Source organism: Stenella coeruleoalba (assembly GCF_951394435.1).
Source record: "Stenella coeruleoalba genome assembly, chromosome: 16".
Lineage (NCBI taxonomy): Eukaryota > Metazoa > Chordata > Mammalia > Artiodactyla > Delphinidae > Stenella > Stenella coeruleoalba.
In genome coordinates, this window is record NC_137162.1 from 59,987,804 (window position 1) to 60,013,847 (window position 26,044).

At 33.7% G+C, this 26,044-nt stretch overlaps 1 protein-coding gene across 4 annotated transcripts in view; it reads left to right on the forward strand.

Annotated features, from left to right (window-relative positions):
- Positions 1 to 26,044, forward strand: part of MICU1 (mitochondrial calcium uptake 1) — a 203,622-nt gene that overhangs the window by 77,127 nt on the left and 100,451 nt on the right. For 2 of the 4 annotated variants that reach the window (XM_079899945.1, XM_079899946.1), the window contains 2 exons: positions 18,989 to 19,133; positions 19,973 to 20,087. In XM_079899945.1, coding sequence (XP_079756071.1) covers positions 18,989 to 19,133; positions 19,973 to 20,087 — 260 coding nt within the window. The remainder of the gene's footprint in view (positions 1 to 18,988; positions 19,134 to 19,972; positions 20,088 to 26,044) is intronic. The other 2 variants (XM_079899947.1, XM_079899944.1) reach the window with 2 other exon arrangements.

Below are 26,044 nucleotides of genomic sequence, written 5' to 3' on the forward strand. Positions count from 1 at the left end.
GTGTTTTCTCATTTGTACTTGAATTTCATACAAACTCCAGATACAAAGTAGAAAAGAATGGCCCAACTGATATTGACAAATAATTGAACAGTTATTTCTTACTTTGATACTTGTCATCTTTTCTCCTATTTTTTTTGACTAGAAAATTCTCAAGAAGTAAATGAAACATTCCTGTTTCAACTGATAGTCTGTGAAACTGAATTTGATTAAGCAGCTGTTGAATTTGGGGGAAGATCTTTTTCCAGAGCTTATCACTGCCTTATGTTAATGTATGCTAATCCTTTAAGGATGCTTAGCAATTTCCTTTGTAGAAGAGTCTTGCAGTACCTTGTTATTGGCACTTGCATCATTTATGCATTTCACTATCTACCATCTACTAACACAGGCGTATTTCAATATAAAGAAGCTATAGTCAGTGACCTTTGGTTTTAAGAATATATTTTATAGTTAAATGATATTTGTAAAAATATTCAGACTATGTTTAAAAGTTTAAAAACTTCAAAGCTTGAAAGAGTTCAGATTTTCTATTAGAGGATATTTGAAAATTATTATAAATAGAGTGTTAGCACTAGTATATAGATGATAATACAAAATATGGTCTGGCTTTTGTTTTAGGGTAATATATCACAGATTTTTTAGGAATGCACTCTCTCCCTACATTGTCCATGCGTTCTCCTTATGATTTGTTAATGCAGTTATTTCATGAATTTTGGATTATTTCTTTAATGAAAACTATATTTTTTCCTGAGTTTAATTCTTTATCATCCAATAATTGGTCTATAAAACAAAGCATCATTTCTAAGTGGAGCCTGTATTTTACATAATCGTCAAATATTTGTTCATTTAATCAGTTAATTGCTGTCCTGTATTGGTGTGGTTTATCTTAAGTGGTTTATACCCTTCATTATCCTGTTTCTCTTACTTCTCCTTTTTTTCCTCAGCATACCAAATATAGAAATTATGGTTTGTATTTTCTGTTCCTATCGCCTATAATAGACAACTTTCTCCATCTCAAACCCTACCTTTTTTTTTTTAAGTTACAGTAGAAAACTGCATGGTCTGGGTAAAATTGTTTCTAAGCAAAGAATACCAGTATTCCAGAGCTTTGATGTAGTCCTCTTCTCTCTTCTAAAAACTTTAAAGTTCATACTCTTCTTTTAAGTAACAGTGAATTGCCCATTGAAACTAATTGTCTATCATTATCATTCCACCATGTATTTCTTTTTTTGGAAAATAGATTTTTTTATTCTTTCCTTTCTATGAAGTTGCCTTTTTCCCTAACCTCTCCCTGAACATTTCAGAAGTCCTGCCTCTGGAATGAATTTTTTCATTATTTGTAATTACAGTCCTCTTAGGATCTCTCCTAATTTGGGAGAAAGAATTAACATGTGTTTTACTCCCATCTCCTTTATGATACTTACAAGAATGTTTGTTTACATGGAACAGGAAAACAATTTAAATCAAATTAAGATGAAATGGCCACATTGAGGTGAAAGAGATAAAAGTATGGTCAAAGTCTAGAAAAGGAAATACCAATTACAGTGTTTATAATAGAAAAGATATGCAGAAAAAAAGATGGAGCTGTAGTTAAAAAGCAAAGCTTTAATATAACAAAATGCTTTTAATTGCTTACTAGGTAAAAGTTCTTTTAAAAATATTGGTAAATGAAGTTTAAAATTCCATTCCCTTTAAGGGAAAGTCGTGGTTCCCCAAGGGGAGTGTGGACACATTTTTTTTTTCCTGTAATGTAATACTTTTAATGCTTTATTTGAGTTGTGATTATTTACTTCATATCACAGATAAAATATGAGTCTGGAATAAGGTCTAGTATTACTATTACTCCTTGACATGTATAGTAAGTTATGTGAGGGATTTCCTGTCTTCTAAGAGTAAATTGTATTGTAGATCAAACAAAGGTAAATTGGGGAGGTGTTGCTGAAATTCTTATAGGATAGAGTTTGGTGAATCTTCACATTTATTTGAATTGCTTCAATTTTGCTCAAATTTTTATAGCAGGATTGATGTTCTTATGAATTCTGCATTGTTAATTGGGCACATCTCTCTCACTCTTTCTTTTGGTTTCCAGAGACTTGAAACCAGTCAATTCTAAATTCTTGGTGAATTGATGTATTTATTCAGGTCTTTCTATTGATAAATGTGAATGTATAGGCAGAATTTTTTTATTTTTGCTCCATGTCTTTTTGATCCATGTTTCCATTTGCCCTAAAAAGTGTAACAGATTCTAAGAGGATAAAGTATTTCAGTTCTTCGAGTGCTGAAGTTCTCCACAAATATTTTCATAATTATATATTATTTTAGGGGTGATAATTGAGCCCTTTTAAAAAACCCCATTAACATATCCACTCATTGGTTGTCAGTGGTTTATTTTTCCAGTTGAAAGTAAAATCTAAATGATAAATGCTTGACTATTTGTCTCTTGAGGGAACTATTACTACTACTAATCATAATAATATGAAAAAGAAGCATAGTTGAAGTTTTTTGAGTGTTTATAATATGCCAAACACTGTTCTAAGTGTTTATACATAATTACTCTAATCCACACAGCCACTCTTTTAGATAGCTTACTATTTTCATTATTTTACAAATAAGATACTAAAGTATATAAAAGTTAAGTAACTTTTTTTTTTTTTTTGACCTAAGATCATACAGTTAGTAAGTGGTGGAGGCAAGATTCCAAATTGGTAGTCTGGCTCTAGAGTTCACCATCTTAAGGACTATGCTATATCATCTTTCATATAGCTAAGCTATTTGTCTGTATGATCTATTTGTAAATAGAAATTTCTCATCAAATATTTCTTTTATTTTACTAACTTAATGCTATTTGTGCGAGAAAGAACTTGCTATTTCACGTTGTTTTTGGTAAGAGTATTGAAGTTAATTTTTTCTGCTTTGATGAAGTACAGCTAGAAGCCAATATTAACCTGAGAAACCACATAGTGTTTCATTTTAAAGGAAGAAAACAAGAGATATACAAATTATAATGCCTGAATTTAGAAATTAGAATTTCAACTTCACTGTTATTTGCACCATTGTTTTCTCATATGCCATGAACACCACTTGCATTTTGAAAATGCTGTCGTTTTTTCTTTTTTTTTTTAAATCGAAGGCATCACTCTTAAGGTGAAAAGTGTCATCTGTATTTCGAGAACTGGATCCTGGCTCATTGTAGTCAAGATAGCAGAGAAAATAGTATTTCTGTTACAAACTAAACTATTTACTCTTTCAAATACTGATCGGTTGTGTGTTAAATGTAGAATAATTTGAATAGAGCTACTCATTATAGTTTTTAGACAAGCAAAAGTTTAAAATGTAATTACATTACCAAAATGAAATCAAGTACAGATTCAGCATTTTAGAAAATCCTTTGACACCTGTTGTAATTTCCTGTTTTATTTTTAGTCTCAGATTTTTTTGTCTTCCTTCTTTCCCATCCAAAGTTCTTTAAATTATTTTAAAACCATTTTCTCATTTTTCTCTCTTCTTACAAATTAACAATTTTAGTTCTCTTTAACACGCTGCAGTCCTCAGAAAATCTGGTTTTGGTGTCTGAAATATTTTACAAGGGATTTCCAATTTGAGCATCTAAGTATTTGACAAGCTACATGTAAACAGTTAGTAGATGTAAGTATTCTGCATCGAATATGAAAAATACAAAATTATGGATTGCTGTACTTGTTAGTGTGTAATAGCACAGGATGAGAGAATGTGGTTTTGGATATAGACAATCCTGTATTCAGATATGGACACTGCCACATACTTGATGGATAACCTTGGGCAAGAGACCACTTAACGTCTGAGTGTCAATTATCTTCTGTAACGATAAAATCAGGACAATAAGCAAAGTATCTGGCTCTACAAATTATAGCTATTTTGCATGACTTTCAGCCCTTTACTCAATTTATGAAAGGAGTTAGCTGCTATCATGTATGTTATCTTCTTTCTCGGTTTGTATGAAATACTATAGAAAAGCATGTGCTCTTCATAATTGCTCTCTCCGTTGTTCTTTCCTTTCCAGTTAAATCAGCTATAAAAATCTCCTTGTGCTATCTCTGTAATGAGCAATTGGCCGGGATTAAATGGCTAGTCTATGAACTGAAGAGAGACCTCTGGTTTGATTTCTCATATCTGAGCTGTTCTGTGTTCACAGTGATTCATCTCATCACAGTACTGTAAAATCCTTTGGGTCTCTGTCACATCAGTCCTAGCCTTGGGCTTGTAAATTGTCGATAGCATATATTTTTCAATCAAGAACTTTTATCATGCTACTAAGGTTGGTTTGAGAAGTATGATAAGTTCAGGTCAAATTTTATTTCACAGCCAGTGAAGTTTATTTGTTGAAAAAAAATCTTTAAAACCATTTGGTATATGAAGGTACTTTGGAGTGGTACCCAGCTGAATTAGCTAACTTAAACTGCTTCAACAGTGCCAGCCTTCATGATGGCTGGCTTTTTGTTACTAACATGAATAGTACTTTATTTAGTGCAACATAATTTTGCAAGAGACCTGTTTCTAAGTAGTCATTCTGAACTCTTCCTTAGAGTAGTTATTAATCCTCTAAACTCATCTGAGTTTGGTTGCCTATGTGTTAAATATAGGTGGTAAAGCAATGAATTTGCCATGAAGTTAAAAAATAGTATATCATGAAATGATAGTGACATACCCTTAAAGGAAACCTTAATTAAAGAAATGGTTTCACTACCCATGGAAAAAAGTTAAGTGTTTGCTTTCCCTTTTCTTTAAGAAATAGGTAATTATTCATGTGTTTTCTTTTTATAGTAATGTGAAGTTTTTCTGTAATTGTATGTTTTATTTCAGCGAGGTTAAGAATTGAGTTATTTGGGTTTTTGTTTTGTTTTGTCTTACTGTACCTAGCAGATAATATATAAAATATTTTTATGTATTCCTCATTTCCTGTTTCGGGTGTTCAGTGATTTTATTCCAAATCACATTTGGTCCTTTATATGTTATAATAGTTTGTGATATAAATATATTTGATTTGGGAGTTTTTGTTCATATAATCAAACAATGTTATTTTTTTTTTCTTTTTCTCATCTTCTGATCAGGATTTCTGGCAGGTACTGACTCAGCAGCATGTGCCTTAAATTAATTAATGTTTCAAAACCCATAGTAACGCTTCAGGGACAAAGGTTCAGTGCATGTTCATGTCCTTTCCCTGCTCCCTTCAGAATGATTCAGTTCCTGTCACTTTAAATTAACAAATCTTTAATATGACAATTCAAACACTGCACAAGTCCTTGAGAATGTAGTACCTAGCATAACTTAAAAGGAAGTTTTAACATTATGTGTCACACCAAAGGTCAAGAAACTGTTTTAATCATTGTATAATGGATACTCAGTTACTTGGGTCATTTAAATAGTCTTAGTAGGGATGCCATGTTCCTAGTTGAACTGTAGCAGGGATGGTGAGACAACAGTAACTTCAAGTGAAAAATTAGTAGTTTTTTTTTTTCTTTTGAAATTTCTTAAATAATAAATACAGATAAGCAGTTGCTTAGTTGTACTTTGCTCAATAAAATGACTTACGGGGAAACAGATGGAACATTTAGAAAGACTTCATTTTGCTTTTTTGAGCTAATCAACAACTTTAAATGGAAAAGCAGCAAATACATGGAGAAAATCATAAAAAAGAATATATAGATTGTAGGCTGACAAAGGAGAATTTCAAGGACACGCCTAAGAAGTACTTTTCAAATTGATCTTTGAAGGCTTAGACTTCTTAATTATAGTTTATAAACTATTAAAATGTATTCAAAATATATTCATTAAAAAACATTACTCTTGCATTTCTTAATAAAAATATAAACTAAGCTTAATTAGAACATCCTTTGGTTTAAAATAATTGTTTAATTAATGAAGGTCACAAGGTGCTGTTTATTTTTATACATTTTTCTTGTGCTTCCTTGTTCTTAAAATGGTATATATTTTTAGTAGTCTCCTTACCAAACCCCCAAACCAATCATCCTGTTATTGGTGCAGTAGATTATTTTACCACCTTTGCCTTTAATTGCATTCTGAAACAAACCAACAAATATTTAAATTACTGTATCAGAATAATTTATTGATAATCCCATTATCAATGTTTCTAATCCTGGAGATTTTGTTTTAGAGTAGCTGTGGCACAACCATCATGCAGAGTGCTAAGGAGTGTAAATCAAATGAGGTGTTAACACCTGTGATTGAGGACAGCCACTTCCAGTTCTCTGTTTATGGCAGGACAGTTTGTAGGAGGCAGCTAAAAATTCTTCCTCTCCTTTGATAATTGTGTGGTTTAAGGCTTAGAGATTTAAAATGACTTGTCTCACTTAGGTGTCCTTACTAGACAATGAGGAGAAGAGAAGAGAGGTAGGAATTGGTAAGAACTTGAAAGTCTCCAGAACCTGCAGCATTGAGTAGTCAACCTCTGTAGTTGACAAAGAGCATCAGTCTTCTTTAAACTTTGACTATTGAAGGTAGTATCCTTTGTTGATCAAGGATTCAGAATCAAGTTTTATTGTATTCTTAAGGATATCTTATTAATAAGCTTTTTATATTATATATAAAATAATTATATTTTATATTAAAAAATAATAAACTCTTTTTCTTAGAATAGGTAGTGGAGGAATTGTTTATACTGGGTTCTATAAATATCACTCATTTTGGTGACACTAGTATAAATTGTTTAAGCTTCCAAAGGTCAATGAGCAGTTACTTTATACAAGAGGACTTTCTTGCTTGCTTCCTTACAGGAATTTGTCCTTTGCATGCTAAGTTCCTATTGCCTGTGGAGAGGCTGGAATCATTTTGTTTTTCTGGTAGCATAGTATGAGTGCTGTTCTTCAGATGCAGCTTATGAATGGTGTCAGTACTTATTATATTGCTGTGAGGAGTATCCATAATGTCTCTTTCCAGTCTCTGAGTTCCACCACTACTAAAGTCTGTTGATTTAAACCATGTGCTTGATTTTTCATCTTGAACAGAGAAACAATAATATAATCGTTAAGTGCTCCCAAGGAGGGTATAGTTTACTTGGTTGTCCCAAATATTAAGACTTCTATTAAGATGTCTTTAAATACATTTTTATTTTAGATTCTGTTGTGTTTGAATTTGGGATCATCTGTGAACCCATTTGATTTATCATCGTTGATTTGAAAGCATAAACATGACTAACCATTACATTTCCAACACCTTTATGTTTAGCTTTTCCATCATGAAACAAGATTTGAAATTCACTTTGATATGAGAGGACTTCGTTCCAAACTAACTTCCGTTTTAAAATTATTTTAGCACAAACACTCTAGCATGTTTCAAAGTTACACAAATAGATTTCTATGAAAACCACTCAAAACATTTTATTTCTTCTGTTCTGGTAAAAATGGGTTCTCAACTGATATGTATTGATGACCTTTGGTTGCAGAGAAAGTGTGAGGATAGTTCTTGGTTTGCATATTTGGCTTTGCCATGGTGCATTTTTTAGAAGTTTTATATATAAATAAAAAGCTTCTCCAATTATAGATCAATGTAACATCTATTAATTGAGAAGATTATAGAGAATCATTACATTCTTTTAATGATACTCATTTTGAAAATGATTAAAATATACATTTGAACAAATCAGGGCATAAAAATATGATGTGCACCTACATCATTAACTAGATTTTCAACTTCAAGATAAATGAGCTAATACAAGTTAAGCCTCAAGATTAATATTTTACAATAATAAACTATGTTTTGCTCCAAAAATATTCAATCTGCATTAAATTTTAGAAATTGCAAACAGTATAGACACCTGATGTATTTCTGTGCATTTGATACAGTACAACATATAATAGTTCATGCATGGGTTCTGGAGTCAGACCATGACCTGTCCTGCCACTTTATAGCACTGTCACCTTGGGCTTCTTATTTAACTTCTCTAACCCTCAGTTTTCTCATCTGTTAAGTGCAGACAGTAGTATCACCTATCTCATAGAATTGCAGTGAGAACTTAAAGAGGTAATGCAAGTGTTTAGCACAGTTCCTGGCATAGAACGTGCAAACTATAATTTTAAAATTCTTGATATGTCTTTAATGGTTGGTGGTATTCAAGGAATACCTTAAAATGTTTGATTTCAAAATGATTGAAAAGTTCTTCTTCTAAAGGATTTCCTGGGAGATGATAGTTACTAGAACAGTGTAAATCAAGGGTGTGAACAGTGATCCTCAGAATGAAACTCTTTTATTTTTGTTCTTATGGTGCATTTTTTCTTGTAATAACTTTTTCCAAATGGGAGAAGGTGAAATACTATATTGACTTATTTTTCAAAATTTGTATGTGAGGTTGTTTTCCCATGAAGTGATAGGGAAGCCTTTTCTAACCCATGTGACTGAAACCAAGACTGCTGCTGAGCTCAGGACAGTTCTTCTCAGCACTGATTGACTTGAGTGGCCAATATTCAAAATTAAATTCTTAGATTTGGGTAGCAGATAATCAATAATGACAAAATATAGCTTCTCCCACCCAGAGCTGCCTTGAAGCAAGTTTGCAGGCATAATGTGGTAGAAACTAATAGAGTTGATGATTTTTCCCATCTAGGGTTTTGAGAACACCTCATCAGATACTGAGGACTGAAATAAATCATTTCAATAAAGTTATATCATTTCTTTGAAGTTAATCCTATTCCAGTAGACTTTTGAATTTTATCATTGCTTTAATCAAATCTTCTGCCACTGTTTTTTTAAGCATCTTCATTTGTATCCATATTCTCTTTACCCATCTAGTTAATGAAATAGGAAAACATTTGCATTCTAGGTGTTTGGAGTTTTTCTCAGAGCTAAAGTGGTTAGAATGGGGACTGAAAAGAGAATGGCTTTCTGGCAGAGTGAAGTTTCCAGAATCTTAAGCATTCACCTTCCACAGTTTGTTGCACAGTAATTTGTGTTTGTTGCCTCAAATGCAATAATACCTTTAAAAAGTTTGGAAACTCTGAGTCAGAAGTAGAAATCATAAAGTACTGTAAATTAGAAACATCTCAGTTTAATTTTTATCTGACATATCCCCAAATTCTATCTTCTGCAAGTTCAGGTATGGGATGGGGGAAGAAAAATAACTCATATTTTAACTGTGCAACATTTTCTGTTTGATTGAGAATAGTGTGATTGTTTAAGATTGATGTCTTACAAAAGGCTTTGGCATCTATCTGTACACCAACTAAATAATGAAGAGTGAGCATTAATTGCATGGGGAAATTGCTGAATTTTCTCTTTCTAACACCTGTTCTCCCTGCCCTCACCCCAACCTTAGGTAGAAATACTATTTGTAATTTGGAAATTATATGCTGAAATTGCATCTTTTGGGAGAAGCATATTATTATCAATAATTTGTTTTTGAAATACAACACAAGTACTTCTTGAGGGATTTAGATAGGCTTCGAAATGTATTTCAGCAATATAGAGAAATGTTAATATTAAAACAGTCCAATTATTTCAGTTTCATAAAGGATGACATCTTAATTTAAATAGTAAAGCTGCGTTCTTTATCAGATTTTCTATATACCAGAGATGTTTGGAGGTTCTAGATGATGTGTTAGCATCTATTTTGCTGGCATAGTGCATCTACTTCTACTCGATAGAAAAAAGTTTACTTCAAACTATAGAACTTGAAAAGTGGATCTTAACTAGAATAAATAATGAGGTTAAACTCCTAGATATGATTTTTCTCTTTGGCTCTATCCAGTCGAGTCCTAGAAGACAAAATTATTGGCCCTATTTTGTTCAATCCTATTATAACAGGATTCACTGTTTGAGCACTGTGAGTATTAACAACTTGGAATCATGTCTGGAATTCCCAGTCCCAGGGCTCCTGATGGTACCTGCAACTTTAGCCAGATGTTTTATAAGTTTTTGTGGTTGGTCAGAAACCAGAGTGTGAATGCTTCAGCACAAAGCCATCCTGGTAAAACAATTGAGGTTTTAGACTACCTGAGAAGTGTAGTAGTTACTTTGCTGATCTGCTGTAAGTTTACTCTTAAGTCTTTCTGCTTATCTAAAAAATTAAAAGATTCAGGATATGTTGCAGTTGAGATCAATACCAGGATTCTTATGAGGTTATTAATTTATTTGCCTGTACTTAAGGTCAGTAATTTGAATGTTTTAGTGATGTTGAGTCTGTAGCCATGTTTTAAGTTTTAAAACATATAAGATCTAAGACTAGGTCATGTAAATGAATAGTAAAACAGTTAAATTTCATTTTAAGTCAGTGAGCACACTGCTTTGAAATATTTTACATAGTCTTGTTCTCCAAAACAGGAGGAACATTTGTCAGTAAATTGAATAGAAATTCTATTGTGAGCAGTTTACCTGCATTCCACTTTCATAGCCTTAACTTCAGAGTTTCAAGTGATTAGAGTAATGTTTGATATGTAGCTTCTAAGATGCATAAAATAGTATAATGCTCTGTAAGGTATCTGCAATTATAGCTTCTTTTTAAAATACCCAGTTCTGTTTAATTTTCAGCATATACACTGAAGTAGTTGCTAGAATTTTACCTCAGGAGCTTTAATGTAAGTTTCTATAAATTTTTTTACTGAATGATATGTTAATATATTACTTAATCTCACATTATATGGTCTTACAATAGAATTGAAATATATTCTATTTCTTTTGACTTTTATATAGAATTCTTCCTTTTAGTTTGTCTTATGTTTATTTATATTGAATTTATTATTTATATTGAATTAAATACAAATCCTTGTGATAGATTTCACTAGTAAAAATGCATATTAATATAAATGTTCATTAGGAACAAAAAATATAAATAACCACCTCTGAGACAGTGAGAGAAAATGAACATTACTACCAATCTGCTAAGGAAGATTATGTTTTCCTTGCACTGTGACTCCGTATCACCCCTGAAGTATATAAATGGTATTTGCTTAGGACAAAAGTGACTTAAAATTTAGTCAAAGATTAAACTTTATCCAAAAGATTAAGTGAAGGAACGATTTACTTGACATTCTCAATTTGCAAAATTAAACACTGATAAGACTTTAGGAATAAGAAAAAATAACCAAAAACCTTCCTTCCACTCTCCTTTGAATCTTGATTTTCCATTTTCACCGTACTTCAGTGCTTTTAAAAATTTATTCATTATTAAACTCCAATATATCTATTTTCACAGATTCTCCTTGTGCCTTGGCTGTTTGACTTGAGGATATCATTTATGGTAGAATCAGGCCTTTGATTTAAGAATATCAGCTAACAAACTGTCATGCAACACAAAATAGTCTAAAAATTGGTTTCTGGTAATTCCCACTTCTTTCCAAATCTTGACATATTTATTCAATTCTCCTCCTAACTTTAAATAATTTGAGGGATCAAATATGATGGTTTTATGACAGTTTAGGTGTTTGTGATTAATATATGTCATGAATTTTATAACAGTTATCTTTGGAGTTTTAGATACTTGAAAACACACTTATAAATTCTTAGAGTTAATATTGATAGATAGTTGTGTAATCCTAAATGTACCTGAACTACTCTTTGACAAGTGGATGCCTCAGAAAACATAATGTAACTTCTCTCTCTGTCTCCTTCTACCCCCACCCCAACTCCTGAAGCATGGAAGAACAATGTAGACCTTTACTAAAGAATTAGAAGACTGTATTGCACAGGGCACATCACAAAGCATGGCTAATTTAAAAGTCCTCTTTAAACCTCTTTCTTTCTGGTTTTTATTTTATTTATTTATTTTAAAAATTAATTTATTTATTTTTGGCTGCGTTGGGTCTTCACCAAGTGCGAAGACCCAACTGAACTTCGCCACTGCGCACAGGCCCTTTCTAGTTGTGGCGAGTGGGACCTTCTTATTGTAGTGGCTTCTCTTGTTGTGGAGCAATGGGCCCCAGGCACGGGGGCTTCAGTAGCTGTGGCGCACAGGCCTAGCTGCTCCATGGCATGTGGGATCCTCCTGGACCAGGGATCAAACCTGTGTCCCCTGCATTGGCAGGCAGACTCTCAACCACTGCACCACCAGGGAAGTCCCTTTCTTGCTTTTAAAGAGCTACTGCAAAACATGTATTCTCTGTCCTTTCTCTCAAACACATGTGTGCACATATGTGTTCATATGCTTTCTTTTCTCTGTTTTCCCAACTATTACTCTCTGGTCACGTCTCCTTCCTCTTTTTGGCTCACCTTTCCAGGGTCCCTTTTCCTTCTATATTTTTTCTCCCAGATGTCTTCTTCAACTTTTTCTTATGTACAGCAATTTGACCTTCTTTTGGCCTCTCCTGGTCCCTGTAATTGTATTCAGTACAGCAGAGGTCTCATAGATAGCCCTGCAAACAGAAATATCACTTTTGCTGTATTCTGTTAGTTATACAGACCAACCCTGATTCAGTGTGGGAAGAGACTAGGTCTACACAAGGACATGAATACACAAGGAGGCAAGAAACATTGGGGTTATTTTGGAGTCTGGCTAACACATTGAAAAGAGTCTCACATCCAGAACATATAATGATCAATAATAAAAAGACAAACAACCCAATTAAAAATGGGCAAAAGACTTGAACAGATACTTCCCAGAGAAGGATATATTAATTGTCAATAAACTATTAAAAATGGGCAAAAGACTTGAACAGATACTTCCCAGAGAAAGATATATTAATTGTCAATAAACTAAGTGCTTAAAACACTTGGTCATCAGGGAAATGCTCAAAAAAACCACAATAAGATACCACTAAAATGGCTAAATTAAAGAAACTGGCCACATAAATGTTGACAATGATGTGGAGCAACTAGAACTCTAATACACTGATGGTGCAAGTAAAAGAAGTACAACTTTGAGGAAACTCAAAATAGCCAAAAACTGGAAAGTGCCTGTTTAATCATTAAAGGAATGAATAAATTGTGATATTACTTGTGTGCATTATTATATGCACAATTATATGCAAAATAATTTGCATAAATTATTTATTTTTAATATTTTTAATTTTATTGGTATTATACTGCTCTGCAATAAAAATGAATGAGTTACTGATAAATAGAGTGTGGATGAATCTCCCCAACATTATGCTGAACCATAGAAGCTGGACATCAAAGAGTATATACTGGTGATACCATTTATAGGAAGTTCTAGAAAAAGCAAAACTAATCTGTGGTGCAAAAATATGGTGGGAATTAACTGTGGAGGGGCATAAAGGAAACATCAGGGATGGCAGAAATGTTCTATAACCCAAATATATATCTGGGTTACTCAGATATGTATTTATAAAACTCATTGAATCGTATATTGGATTTGTGCATTTCACCATAAGTAGATTTTACTTAAAACTGTAACAGATATTGAACTCTAGATGATACATTCGTTTTTTGCAGGGATAATTAGCAATTGTGAAACTATCTTCCTTGTATTCTAAGCTTGAGCAAATGAGTAAATATATTGCGGATAATGGGAACCAGATTTCTCTCTGTTGCAGAAGGGAGTAACACGTGTGTAAAGGACAAGACTAAATTGTGCTCTGTGGTATTAGAATGGAATTAGAGATATCATTATGAATTCATAGTTTATAATAGATATAATAGATATGAACGTAATCATGAGGAAACAACAGCCTAATTCGAATTGAGGGATATTTTACAACATAATTCACCTGTACTTTTCAAATTGTTCCAGGTCAAAAAGTATAAAGAGACCAAAATTGGCAGAGTAGGTAACGCCAAAACTACACACGTCCACTAAGACAATAATTAAGGTAGTGAAAACTGTCAATCAGCTTTTTCAGATCTGTGGAATCTAACTAATCAGACTTTAAGCAACTAGGGGAATGCTTAAAGAAGAAAGAAGCTGCTGAAATTTGGTAAGAGAATGTTGTGGTGTTTTAACTTCTCTGATGACCACCCCCCACCCCCCAACACAGTGGCAGCCATAAAGATTGTGCGTTCTTGGTATAGCTCCCTGGTGCCAGAGGGGGCAGGGCAGACCTTGTTTTCAGAGAATGTGAATGTGGGCCTTGATCTGTCTGGCCAATGAGGAATCAGCTTGGGGGTTTGTGTTTGTTTTGCCTACCTTGGAGCTTTCTTAAGGCTGGGGTGACCTCCCAGGTGGCATTTGTTAAAAGCATAAAGGTAAATATACTAGCCACAGCAGCTGAAGACAAGCAGCAGACAAACCAAAACAGCTGGGAAAGAAGAGGCTGCAGCAGGAGATAGGTGAGAGAACAAGGACTTTGAAATGCTCTACCATATACTGGTGAATCTGGAAGGCCATGTGCACACCCAGGGCCAAATGAATACTTAGAGGAAACCCCAACAGACCCTAACCTTTCACTTCTGGCTGATGTTTAGCTTCCAAGCAAGCAAGAAATGAAGGCAAGGGCAGAATTATAAATAGTGACTAAGCATTGAAAGAATGCCAACACAGAGCCAGTCTGCAAGGATCTTGAGAGGTTTTTTTTTTCCCCACCCTTTGGATCCAGGAACTTAAGGAAATCTCTGTCAAATCACTAGCTGACTACTAAGGTATGAAACAGAGACTTGAGTGACCATGCTGGACAAAGTATTTACAAAAGAATTTACAAAAATTATTAAAGAAATGACTACAACCCATGCAAGCAGCAACAACAAACCCTGAGGAGGTGAGAGAATCCTATTTCCAGAATTACCACATTGTAATATACAAAATGTCCGGTTTTCAAAAACATTATGCTTGTAAAGAAACAAAGTATGGCCCAGGGAAAAAAAAGGAATAGGAACTACCCTTGAGAAAGCTCAGATATTGCAACTTATTACAGACAGACTTAAAATCAACTGTCCTAAATATACTCAAAGAGCTAAAAGAAACTACAGGCAATGAACTTAAAGGAAACAAGGAGAATGATGTATGAACTAATAGGAAAAAATAGATAGAAATTATAAAAAGGTATCAAATAGAAATTCTGGAACTGAAAATTTCCTATAGCTGAAAGGAAAATTTTAGTGAAGGGGTCCAACAGCAGATTTGAATACACAGGAAAAATGATTAGTGAACTTAAAGATAGGTCAATTAATATTTTCCAGTCTGAGAAACAAAAAAAGAAAATGAACAGAGCTTATGAGACCTCTGTGACACTACCAAGTGTGCCACATATGTACAATAGGAATCTCAGAAGGCAAGGAGAGAGAAAAGGGGACAGAAAGAATATTTGAAGAGATAATGGCTCAAAACTTTCCAACTTTAATGAAATATATGAATCTACCCATCCAGGAAGCTAAATAACTCCAATAGGATAAACTCAAAGAGACCCACACTGAGATACATTATAATCAAACTGTCAAAAGCTAAAGACTGTGAATCTTGAAAACAGGAAGAGAGAAGCAACTTTCCACACACAAACTATACACAATAGGATTAACAACCAGTTTCTCATCAGATACCATGAAGGCCAGAAGGCAGTGGGATGACATATTTAAAGTGCTGGAAGAAAAATAAAATTGTCAACCAAGAATTCTATACCTGCAAAATTATCCTTCAGAAGTGAAGGAGATAGATATTAAGCCATTCCCAGATAAACAAAAGTGGAGGAGTTTGTTGCTAGTAGATCTGCCCTACAAAAAATGCTAAAAGTAATACTTAAGGCTGAAAAGAAAGGACACTAGATAGTAACTTGAAGCTATATTGAGAAATAACACGAGTACCAGTAACAACATAGGTAAATATAAAAGCCAGCATTATTTTATTTGTGGTTTATAACTCCTATCTATCCCTCTGTAATTTGAAAGACAAATGCATGAAACAGTAATTATCAATCTATGTTAATGGGCACACTGTATAAAAATGTAATGTGCAAAAATAACATAAAGGGAAATGGAACTCTACAAGAACAGAGTTTTTTAATACTATTGAAACTAAGTTGGTATTTATTCAAACTAGGTTGCTGTAAATTTAAGATGTTAATTGTAATCTGCAGAGTGGCCACTAAGAAAATAACTAGGTATGGTTCCATTTATACGAAATATCCAAAAATATGAATCCATAAAGATGGAAAGCAAATTAGTGATTTCCAGGGGCTAGAGGGAGGGGGCAGTGGGATGTGACTGCTTAATGGATAAGGGGTTTCCTTCCAAATGGGGTTATGAAAATGTTCTGGAACTATGTAGTGGTGATGGTTACATAACATTGTGATTGTACTTAATACCACCAAATTTTACGCTTTAAAATGGTTCCGTGGTAAATTTTATGTTATGTACATTTTACCACAGTTTTTAAAAATTATAAAAATGTAAGCAGCATGGTACTGGCATAAGAATAGACACAAGGATCAATGGAATGAAATTGAGAGTCCAGAAATAAACCCACATATATATGGTCAATTTATTTTGATCAAGTGTGCCAAGACCATTCAGTGGTGAAAGAATAATCTTTTCAACAAATGGTAGGGGGTCAACTGGATATCACATGCAAAATAGTGAAGTTGGACCCCTACCTCACATTAATACAAAAATTAACCCAAAGTAGATCAATGACCTAAATATAAAAGCTGAAACTACAAAACTTTTAGAGAAACAGGGGTGAATCTTCATGATCTTGGATTTGGTGATAGAGTCTTAGATACGGCATCAAAAGCACAAGTAATAAGAGAAAAAAATAGACAAATAGAACTTCATCAATATTTAAAATTTCTGTACACCAAAGGGCATTATCAGGAGAGTGAAAAGGCAATGAACAGAATGAGAGAACATATTTGCAAACCCTATATCTGATATGTTTAGTGTATAGAATATATTGATATAATGAAACTTACAAAACTCAACAACAGAAAGACAAATAACCCAACTCAAAAGTGGGCAAATGATTTGAGTAGAGATTTCTCCAAAGAAGATAATATAGATGGCCAACAGACACATGAAAAGATGTTCAACATCATTAGTCACTAGGGAAATGTAAGTCAAACCTTAATAACATACCATTTCACACTCACTAGGATGGATATAATTTTAAAAAAAAAAGAAAGAAAAAGAAAATTGAGGATGTGGAGAAATTGGAACCCTTTTACATTGCTGGTATTAATGCAAAATAGTGTAGCCGCTGTGGAAAACAGGTTGGCTGTTCCTCAGAAACTTAAACATAGGGGTATGATACGACTCAGCAGTTCCACTCCCAGGTGTATACTCAAAACAACTGAAAGCGGATAGTGAAACAAATACTTGTACATGAATGTACATGGTAGCACTATTCACAATAGCCAAAAGGTGGAAGCAATCCAAATATCCTTCAGTGGATGAATGGATAAACAATTTGTGGTATATATACAATAGAATATTATTTGGCGATAAAAAGGAATGAAGCACTGATTGATGCTACAACATGGATGAACCTACAAAATATGATACGTGAAGCCAAACCCAAAAGGCCCACACATTTTATGGTTAAATGGTTAAAATGGTGAATTTTATGTCATGTGAATTTTACCACAATCAAAAATAATAATAAGCCTCCAAAGGAAAAAGTAAAGATGGGCATAAACCTCCAAAGGAAAAAATAAAGATGGGCAAAGAAAGCTGTTTTAGATTAATGGAGATTAAAAAGACATGACAACTAAATGCCATTTATGATTGTGGACTACATCCTGGACTGGGGGGAAGATAAAGGAAAGGAAATTATTGGGACAATTCACTACATTTGATAATAGACTGTGGATTAGATAATAGTATGTATCAGTATTAAATATCCTGGTTTTATGAAATATGTACTGTAATATGTAAGAGAATGTCTTTGTTCATAGGAAATATATACTGAAGTATTTAAGTGTAAAGGGGCATATGTCTCCAACTTTCAATATGGTGTAAAAGAAAATATGTATCTACATAAAATGAAAAGCAAATAGAGTGATAACATAAACTGTTGGTGATTCTGAGTAAAAAGCATATGAGAGTTCCTTATACGGATCTTTCCACTTTTATGAGTTTGAAAGTATATCAAAATAAAAAGTTGTGGACAAACTTGGATTTTTCTTTTTATCTTCTGAGCAGCAGCATAGTCCAGATGGTTCTTAGAAAAATAATGTTAGATATGCTTTTTTGGCTTATCTGCCTCATTTCAGTTTGTCCTTAGACTTTTGTCTGTTTCTCGACTTCTGGATCGCAATATATTATTTATTTTATTTGCTTATAGCAGTCTCTCCGTAAGATTATTACATAATTAACATGGGTTACTCAGCTTCTATACAAATTTATTCTGGCTGGTAATGGTATGCCTTTGACAGCCTGTTCTCATTTTGTGTATTTTTTCTTATTCACATGCTTTACTTTTGCAGTATCTTGGATAATGTTAAAAATGTACATTTTTTTCTTTTGAGAAATTAAAATATTAACTTCCCAGTGAACAGCTTTGCTGCTCTTTTCATCCAATAGCCTTCTTTTGTCTGAAATTTGTGTTTAATCTATTGGTAGATGATCAAGTGTGATATGAGATCTAACCTTAATTGAACATACTGGACTGGGGGCTCAGTTTTGGTTTTGGCTCAAAGACCTAATCTCTAAATTCTGTCAGGCCAGACCAGGCTTTCTGCCCATCACAAATGAGTCAGAAGCAGTTTCCTAAGTAGAAACTGCCATCAAAACCTCTTACCACTTTGCAGGCGTTCAACTATGGATTTTTGCCTGTCCGTGGTTACTGTTTCCTATTACAAGCAGATATCCAGTAGAGGCTGTTTTGAGTGGGTTTACTAAGAAGATCATGATGATTCATTTGGTACTTGTGTCTTCAATTGGTTAACCAGTTTTCTTTCCTTTGTGGTGTATGATGGGACCTTCACTAGACAGAGGTAACCTATTGGATAGTTGTGTACCTGGATGGTGGTGTGGTGGTGCTTGCTGGTTTAATTTTCATGATACTCCTCCCAAGGTTATGCTTGCAGTGCTGCTTCTTATTTTGTGCTTGCATGATATTATTACTTTGATTGTGCTTTGTTGGTTTGGGTTTTTAAAACCTCCTATTTCTTTTTTTGGTACCCAGAATAATTCCTGAAATTTCTTTGGTTGGTCCAGAACTTATGGAAATGTGTTTCAAGTCTAACTCTTTGGTGGATCCTTTTCAGTTTTTGAAAGTATCTTCAATGTCACCACTAAGTTTATGGTTTGGTAGCAAATCAGAAAACAGGGTAGGTTACCTTAAACACCCAGGAAGAGACTACTTCCCAGATAGACCATTACTGAACCTGAGAATTAACTCTCTTTGTGAGCTTTATAGATTAAAGAAAATAAATACATACTTAGAGTAAAAGCTAAGTTTTGGGAGAGTTTCTTCAAATAGCTGAAATTTAGGAGCCTCCATCAAGGTCACAGTAAATGTAATTAAATTAACTCATGCCTAAAGTTTGGTGTGTGTCTGACTTGACATTATATTTCAGAGATGCTGTTTACTTTGTAAACTGTTCTACATTCTACATGTTCTACATGTTCAACCCCAAACTAAGGTTCTTGGGGTTCATAAGGTAAAAGTTAAAATTAGCATTTCAGAAATTAGTTTTCTGAGCATTTGTGTGGGTGTTTACAATAGTTGCTTACCTCTTCATTTCTCATTACTAGTTGTATAGTTTCTCTTGGGCATTTAGAACTGATTTTATTTTAGTTTTTCTTTTTTTTCTCTACCTTAAATACCTCTATAGAAAAAGGTAGATTGTTTTTCAAACTAAGAGGTAAAACCAGCCCTGAAGTGGGCCTGTTATATGTTAAATGGAAGTTCATAAAATTGAAAATTTTATTCCATTGTTCACATTAAACCAGTGTTGAAACAAACAAACAAAATCATCTTTTTTCTTATAATTTTAATCATCTTAAAAACTGTAAAGGATCCATTAATTTGGAATGGCCATCAGAGAAGTGCTTATGATAAATAGCATAAAACTGTCAGATAAATGGTGATTCATCTCTAACTATTTATATTCTCATTCTGTTATATCTTCTTTTTATCTTTTGGTGGAACCCATACATTCAATAGAAAATTGCCCAGGAACGAGAAAAATTTGCTGACGAAGGCAGTATATTTTACACCCTTGGAGAATGTGGACTCATATCCTTTTCAGACTACATTTTCCTTACGACTGTTCTTTCTAGTAAGTATAAACTTTTCTTATTATTCATTTATAGGGAATATATAGGACTGTAAAAAGAGTTAAGTCGATTGGAGGGGGAAACAAGGCATGTTTGCAAAGTTAATGAATGATAAGTTACATCAAATTTCATTTCGAGTTCTCTGTAACTTGTATATAGAACCACCTGAGAAAGAGGAAGGAAAATAAAGTTAAAAGGTAAAGTTAAAAGAAAAAAAAAGAACAAAACTGTGAAGTCACATCTACTTTTAACTGTTTGAAGCTCAAGATAAATTATATATTGCCTACTCCTCTAGCCCTAATTAATGTTTATACTTCCTCAGTAAAACACATATTGATCTAGTATTTCCTCTACTAAAGAAGAAGATTGGCTCGGTTGTTCTAATTGTGTTCAATATTAATTTTTCAACCTTGGAAGATAACTTCTTAAAACACAGAACTCAAATTTGACTCATTTAGAGCACTGATGAATTTCTAATTTTTCTAAGCTAAACAATTTTGTTGATTAGTATGCTACTATGAGTGTTCTTAGTATTATTTTCCTTTAGTGTGACTTTTTTTAACCATTCAGAAAAAAAAAAAAAAGTATGTCTCTAGCTCTCTGTGTACATTCTATTAAAATCTACCTAAATTGATCCAAAGAGATCTGATTTATATATTTCAAAGAAGTGATTCTCAATTTTTTTTCCATGGGGGAACATATCAAACAAAAATAACCATATCTTCCTTCCCTTCTCCAGGCTAGGCACCTATAAAGATAAAACTATAAACAGTTTTCCAAACTTACGGTTACCAGGGGAGAAGGGGTGGGGAGGGATAAATTGGGAGATTGGGATTGACATATATACACTATTATATATAAAATAGATAACTAATAAGGACCTACTGTATAGCATAGGGAACTCTTCTCAGTACTCTGTAATGACCTATATGAGAAAAGAATTTAGAAAAGAGTGGATATATCCATATGTGTAACTGATTCACTTTGCTGTGCAGCAAAATTAACACAACATTGTAAATCAACTATACTCCAATAAAAATTTTTTTAAAAACTATAAACAGTTTTCAATAAATGACGTACACGGTTCCTGCCATAGCTATGACTACTCTTCACTCTTCTTCCCTCCAATTGACAGAAAAATGAAGAAATATAGACTAATAGGCCTTACCACAGCTGTCTTGGGCTACCAAAGTATCTGAATAAATTTGTAGTGGACCACTGCTCTAGCAACGTAGATGTGCATTGACTTGTTATGAAGATCCAAGATAGTAAACTAAGAGCACTTTTTTGATCTTAAATTGTGTATTATTATTATTTTGGTGTGTTTTCAAAACAGACTTCAGTTCAAATTCTGGTCCCATCACTTTTACCTGTGATTAAGTGTCAGGAGAACCACAGCAGAATCTTCAGAATACTTTGCACACTGTGTAGCTCCGTAAATTTAGGTTAAAAAAAAAAAAGGTCACATTGACCTGTGAGTTCTGGAAACCCCTCCAAGTAGCTCTACAGGTCTGGGCGCCTTTACTTACTGATTCTCAGCTCCTGGCTCACCATGGTGAGTAATTTACCAAAAAATGCTTAATATTACAATATCATATACCTTCTATATTTGTCAGGAATGAGGAAATTATGATATGATTTTAAGATTTTCTCTTTATCACTAGTTTTAAGCCTTTTGATTATTATTTGCTTTTAGTATTTCTCAACCTTAGCACTACTGATGTTTTAGGCAGGATAATTCATTGTTGTGAGGGCTGTCCTGTGCATTATAGGATGTTTAGCAGCGTTCCTGGCCTCTACCCGTTAGATGCCAGTCACACACACTCTTCCCCTCCCAGTTGTGACAAACAAAAGTGTCTTCAGAAATTGTCAAATGTCCCCGGGGGAGTAGGAATGGGGAGGAATAATCCCTGGTTGAGAACCACAGATGTGGTTTTTAGCAGGGTTGTTTGGTTTCTGTATTATTATGTACCTTGAAATAGTGTTCTTTATGTTTCTTGTCTTGGGATTCTTTGAGTTTTGGGGTCTGTGGGTTTAATAATTTTCATCAAATTTGGAAAAATTTCAACTGCTATTTCATCAAATACTTTGCTTCCTCATCCTCTCCTTTGAGGACTTCAATTACACATATATTTTCCTCATATCAACCCTATAATGTTTGTAGTTTATTATCTTCATTTTGAAATTGAGGCATACACAAGATTAAAGAACTTTCCTCAAGTCCCACAGTAAGTAGATGATTCAGGGTTTGAACCCAGGCCATCCCATCATATGGGCTCCTGTCACTTGGCTTTACTGCTGTGGTCACATTTTCAGCAGTGATAAGCCATAGCTTACCATAGTGCCTCTTCTTTCTCTAAGGCTGGGCTGTGGAAAGGCTGGTCATAAAACTCTCCTGTAGATAATGGGCAGTTCACGCATCCTTGCAATCTGAATGTTGTACACTGCATTGTTTACTTTATTTAACAAGACATGGAGGAAGATATGCCACAGAAATTACATTGAGACAAGTTATTTCCCACATTCTAATTGCTGCTAGGATGATAAGAAATGAGGCACTCAGTGATCAACTTCTTTGTGGATAACAAGGAATCATTACATCTAAATACACTAAATTGTTCCCAGGTTGTCCTGCAAGAAGGAATGCAGTTCTTTAAACACGAAAAGCTTTGCTAGGGAGTGGCTTGGGACTAGGGGAAGTGCATTAGCATATTTATTCATCTGTTACTCTGGTGGACAACATGGACCGTTCTTGAGATTTCCAGTGGAAAACCAGCCACAGCAACGTGAACAGCATAGCCCAGATAATGCAAGACTGTTGTATTTCTAATTAGCTGGGGTTTTTTTCAAAATTAATAGACTCAATGATGTTCAAGAAATTGTCATCATTTTGAAGAATATAAACACTCTGCCCAAATGGATTGACAGTTGGAACCTCTCAGTACTTTAGAAACTCTACCATGTTGTCTAAAATAAAATTCGACAACCTTATATAGTAAATTATTTGTTTTCTCTCTTTCGATTCATGATTCGTCTCCTAAAAATAAAATTAAGAAGGCTGCTTTACTGGGACTTCCCTGGTGGTCCAGGGGCTAAGACTCCATGCTCCCATTGCATGGGGCCCGAGTTTGATCCCTGGTCAGGGAACTAGGTCCCACATGCCGCAACTAAGAGTTCACACGCCACAACTAAGTATCCTGCACATGGCAACGAAGATCCCATGTGCCTCAACTAAGACCTGGTGCAGCCAAACAAATAAATATTTTTAAAAAGGAAAAAAAAAGGAAAGCTGCTTTACTAAAAATGCATGTTATGCAGTGTAATTTCCTGCATTAAATAGAGTTAATTCTTCTTACTTAAACTTTTTAGAAGTTTCATTTTTTTAGCTAAACAAGAATTTTTTGGACACACCCAGAATAACAACCAATTTGGCAGCAATATCTTTGCTTACAACAAGCAGTGGCATAAATTTCTCACTCTTCTTTGTATGTGCTTTGGATAATGGGGGCCTTCTTTGGCCAGCCTAAAATTTTAAATACCTTTTATTGTGTCATACACACACACACTTATGCATACACATCTCCTAAATCCCTTTTTTGCTTTCTTTTTACTCCTTGGCACTTGTCACTATTTAATAGTCTATATAATTGATTTCTTTTTTAAAAAAATTATGTAAGTTTCAGGTGTACAACATTATAATTCAACATTTTGCATACACTACAAAGTGATCACCATCACAAGTCTAGTTACCATCCATCACCATACAGTTAACCCCCTTCACCCATTTTGCCTACCCTTTAACCCCCTTCCCCTCTAGTAACCACTAATGTGTTCTCTATGAGTTTGTTTCTGCTTTATTTTGTTTCTGCATTTGTTTTTTTAGATTCCATATGTGAAGGAAATCATATGGTATTTGTCTTTCTCCATCTGACTTAGCTTCACTTAGCGTAATACCCTCAAGGTCCATCCAGGTTTGACAAGTGGCAAAATTTCATCCTTTTTTATAGCTGAATAATGTTCCATTATATTTATATGTATACCACATCTTCTTTATCCAGTCATCCATTGATGGACACTTAGGTTGTTTCCATTGGCATGGCTTTGTAAATAATGCTACATTGAACATAGGGATGCCTATATTTTTGCAAATTAGTATTTTTGTGTTCTTTGGATAACTACCCAGAAGTGGATAATTGATTTATCTTCTTTATTGTCCATCTTCCTACCTAGAATGTAACTGCCTGACAGTGATCATAGGTTTGTAATGATATTCGCTACAAATTTGTAATGATATTCATCACAAACATATCTACTGTATAAAAAGCATTGTGGCAAAGTAACAAAGCAAGAATTTTTTTTCAGTTTTCTCCAAAAGGAATTTTATCAAACATGAGACTTGACTTTGCTGTTTATATCCTGAATTGAGAGCCGTTCTTTTAGCCATTGATGTCCTCAGTCTGCATCACCAGTGGAGTGAGGGAAACATGTTTTTAAATTAATCTACTTCTAAATAAGCTTTCTTATAAGAAGTATATATACTTTCTAATAACTACAAGTTTTCTTATAATTCAGAATTCACATATTTGTATCCCCCTCTTACCCTAATCCGTAAATTCTGTTGCTTCATACCCTATCTCTCTGATCAGGTTTGAAGGATTAACTTGAAGAGTTGTCAATGTGAGCCATAGCATCTGTATTAAGTAGAATATTAAGTATTTACTAAATAACTACTCATTAATAAAATAAATTCAGATTCATTCTAGGCAAGATAAAGAGACTGTTAATAATAATTATTATTAAATAATTTCCAAAGAGCCTTTGATCCTTAAAGTAGGTTAATAGGAATTGAATGAGAACACAGAAGCATGGCTTAGTTCTCTGCACTAACCAACTACAACATTAGCGATGGTTTTAAATCTTATAGTTGAAGTCAGAGATTTTTCTCCATAACTAGGTACAGAGAAAGGTTGTCAAGGTTTATCTTGAATGCTATATATTATTTATTGATTTGGAGCATTCAATAGCTAATGCTAAGATTCACTAGGTTATGATAATATAACTTGGAATCAGGATCTTTGCCACTGACAGTTATGAAATATTTATTTTTTGTTCTTTGTCTTCACACATTTTCTAACTAAAGTTATTGACCCTGTGGGCTAATAACATAAAAACAGTTCTAGATAGCTTGAGGAGACAGTAATAAAATGATCAAAAAGTTGATTATTAAGCATTCTTACTATTTACTATTAATCTTTGAAAAGCCACCAGAAAAATCAAAAGCAAAAAATGCTACGGCATGTTCAGTACCTAGGAACAGACCTAATGAAAATCAGGCATAGGTCAATGTGTTCTGATTTTGATTCCCTCTTTATATTTGAAGGAATTAGTAGAGAAATTTAATTGGGCTTTCACTGTAGGAGAATTCGATTTACTGACAAACTGCATCCTCATTGTGATGCATCTTTCTCACAAATATACAAACCTTTTGGGAAATTACAGCAGCATTCAAGTGAAAGTTTATAATATTTTATTCCTCTTGCCATATTGAAGTCAAGAGCTGATCACAAAGTGTATGTGGCTTGGAGATAGCGGTACCATTCTGTGCCATTCTGGCTAATGAAAATGTTATAGAAGTTATAGATGAAAATAAGTTTTTCAGGTTGAGTGAGTCTGTTGAAAAATATGGGCAAGGACTGTTGGTGGGAATGTAACTTGATACAACCACTATGGAGAACAGTATGGAGGTTCCTTAAAAAACTAAAATTAGAACTACCATACGACCCAGCAATCCCACTACCGGGCATATACCCTGAGAAAACCATAATTCAAAAAGAGTCATGTACCAAAATATTCATTGCAGCTCTATTTACAATAGCCAGGACATGGAAGCAACCTAAGTGTCCATCAACAGATGAATGGATAAAGAAGATGTGGCACATATATACAGTGCAATATTAGT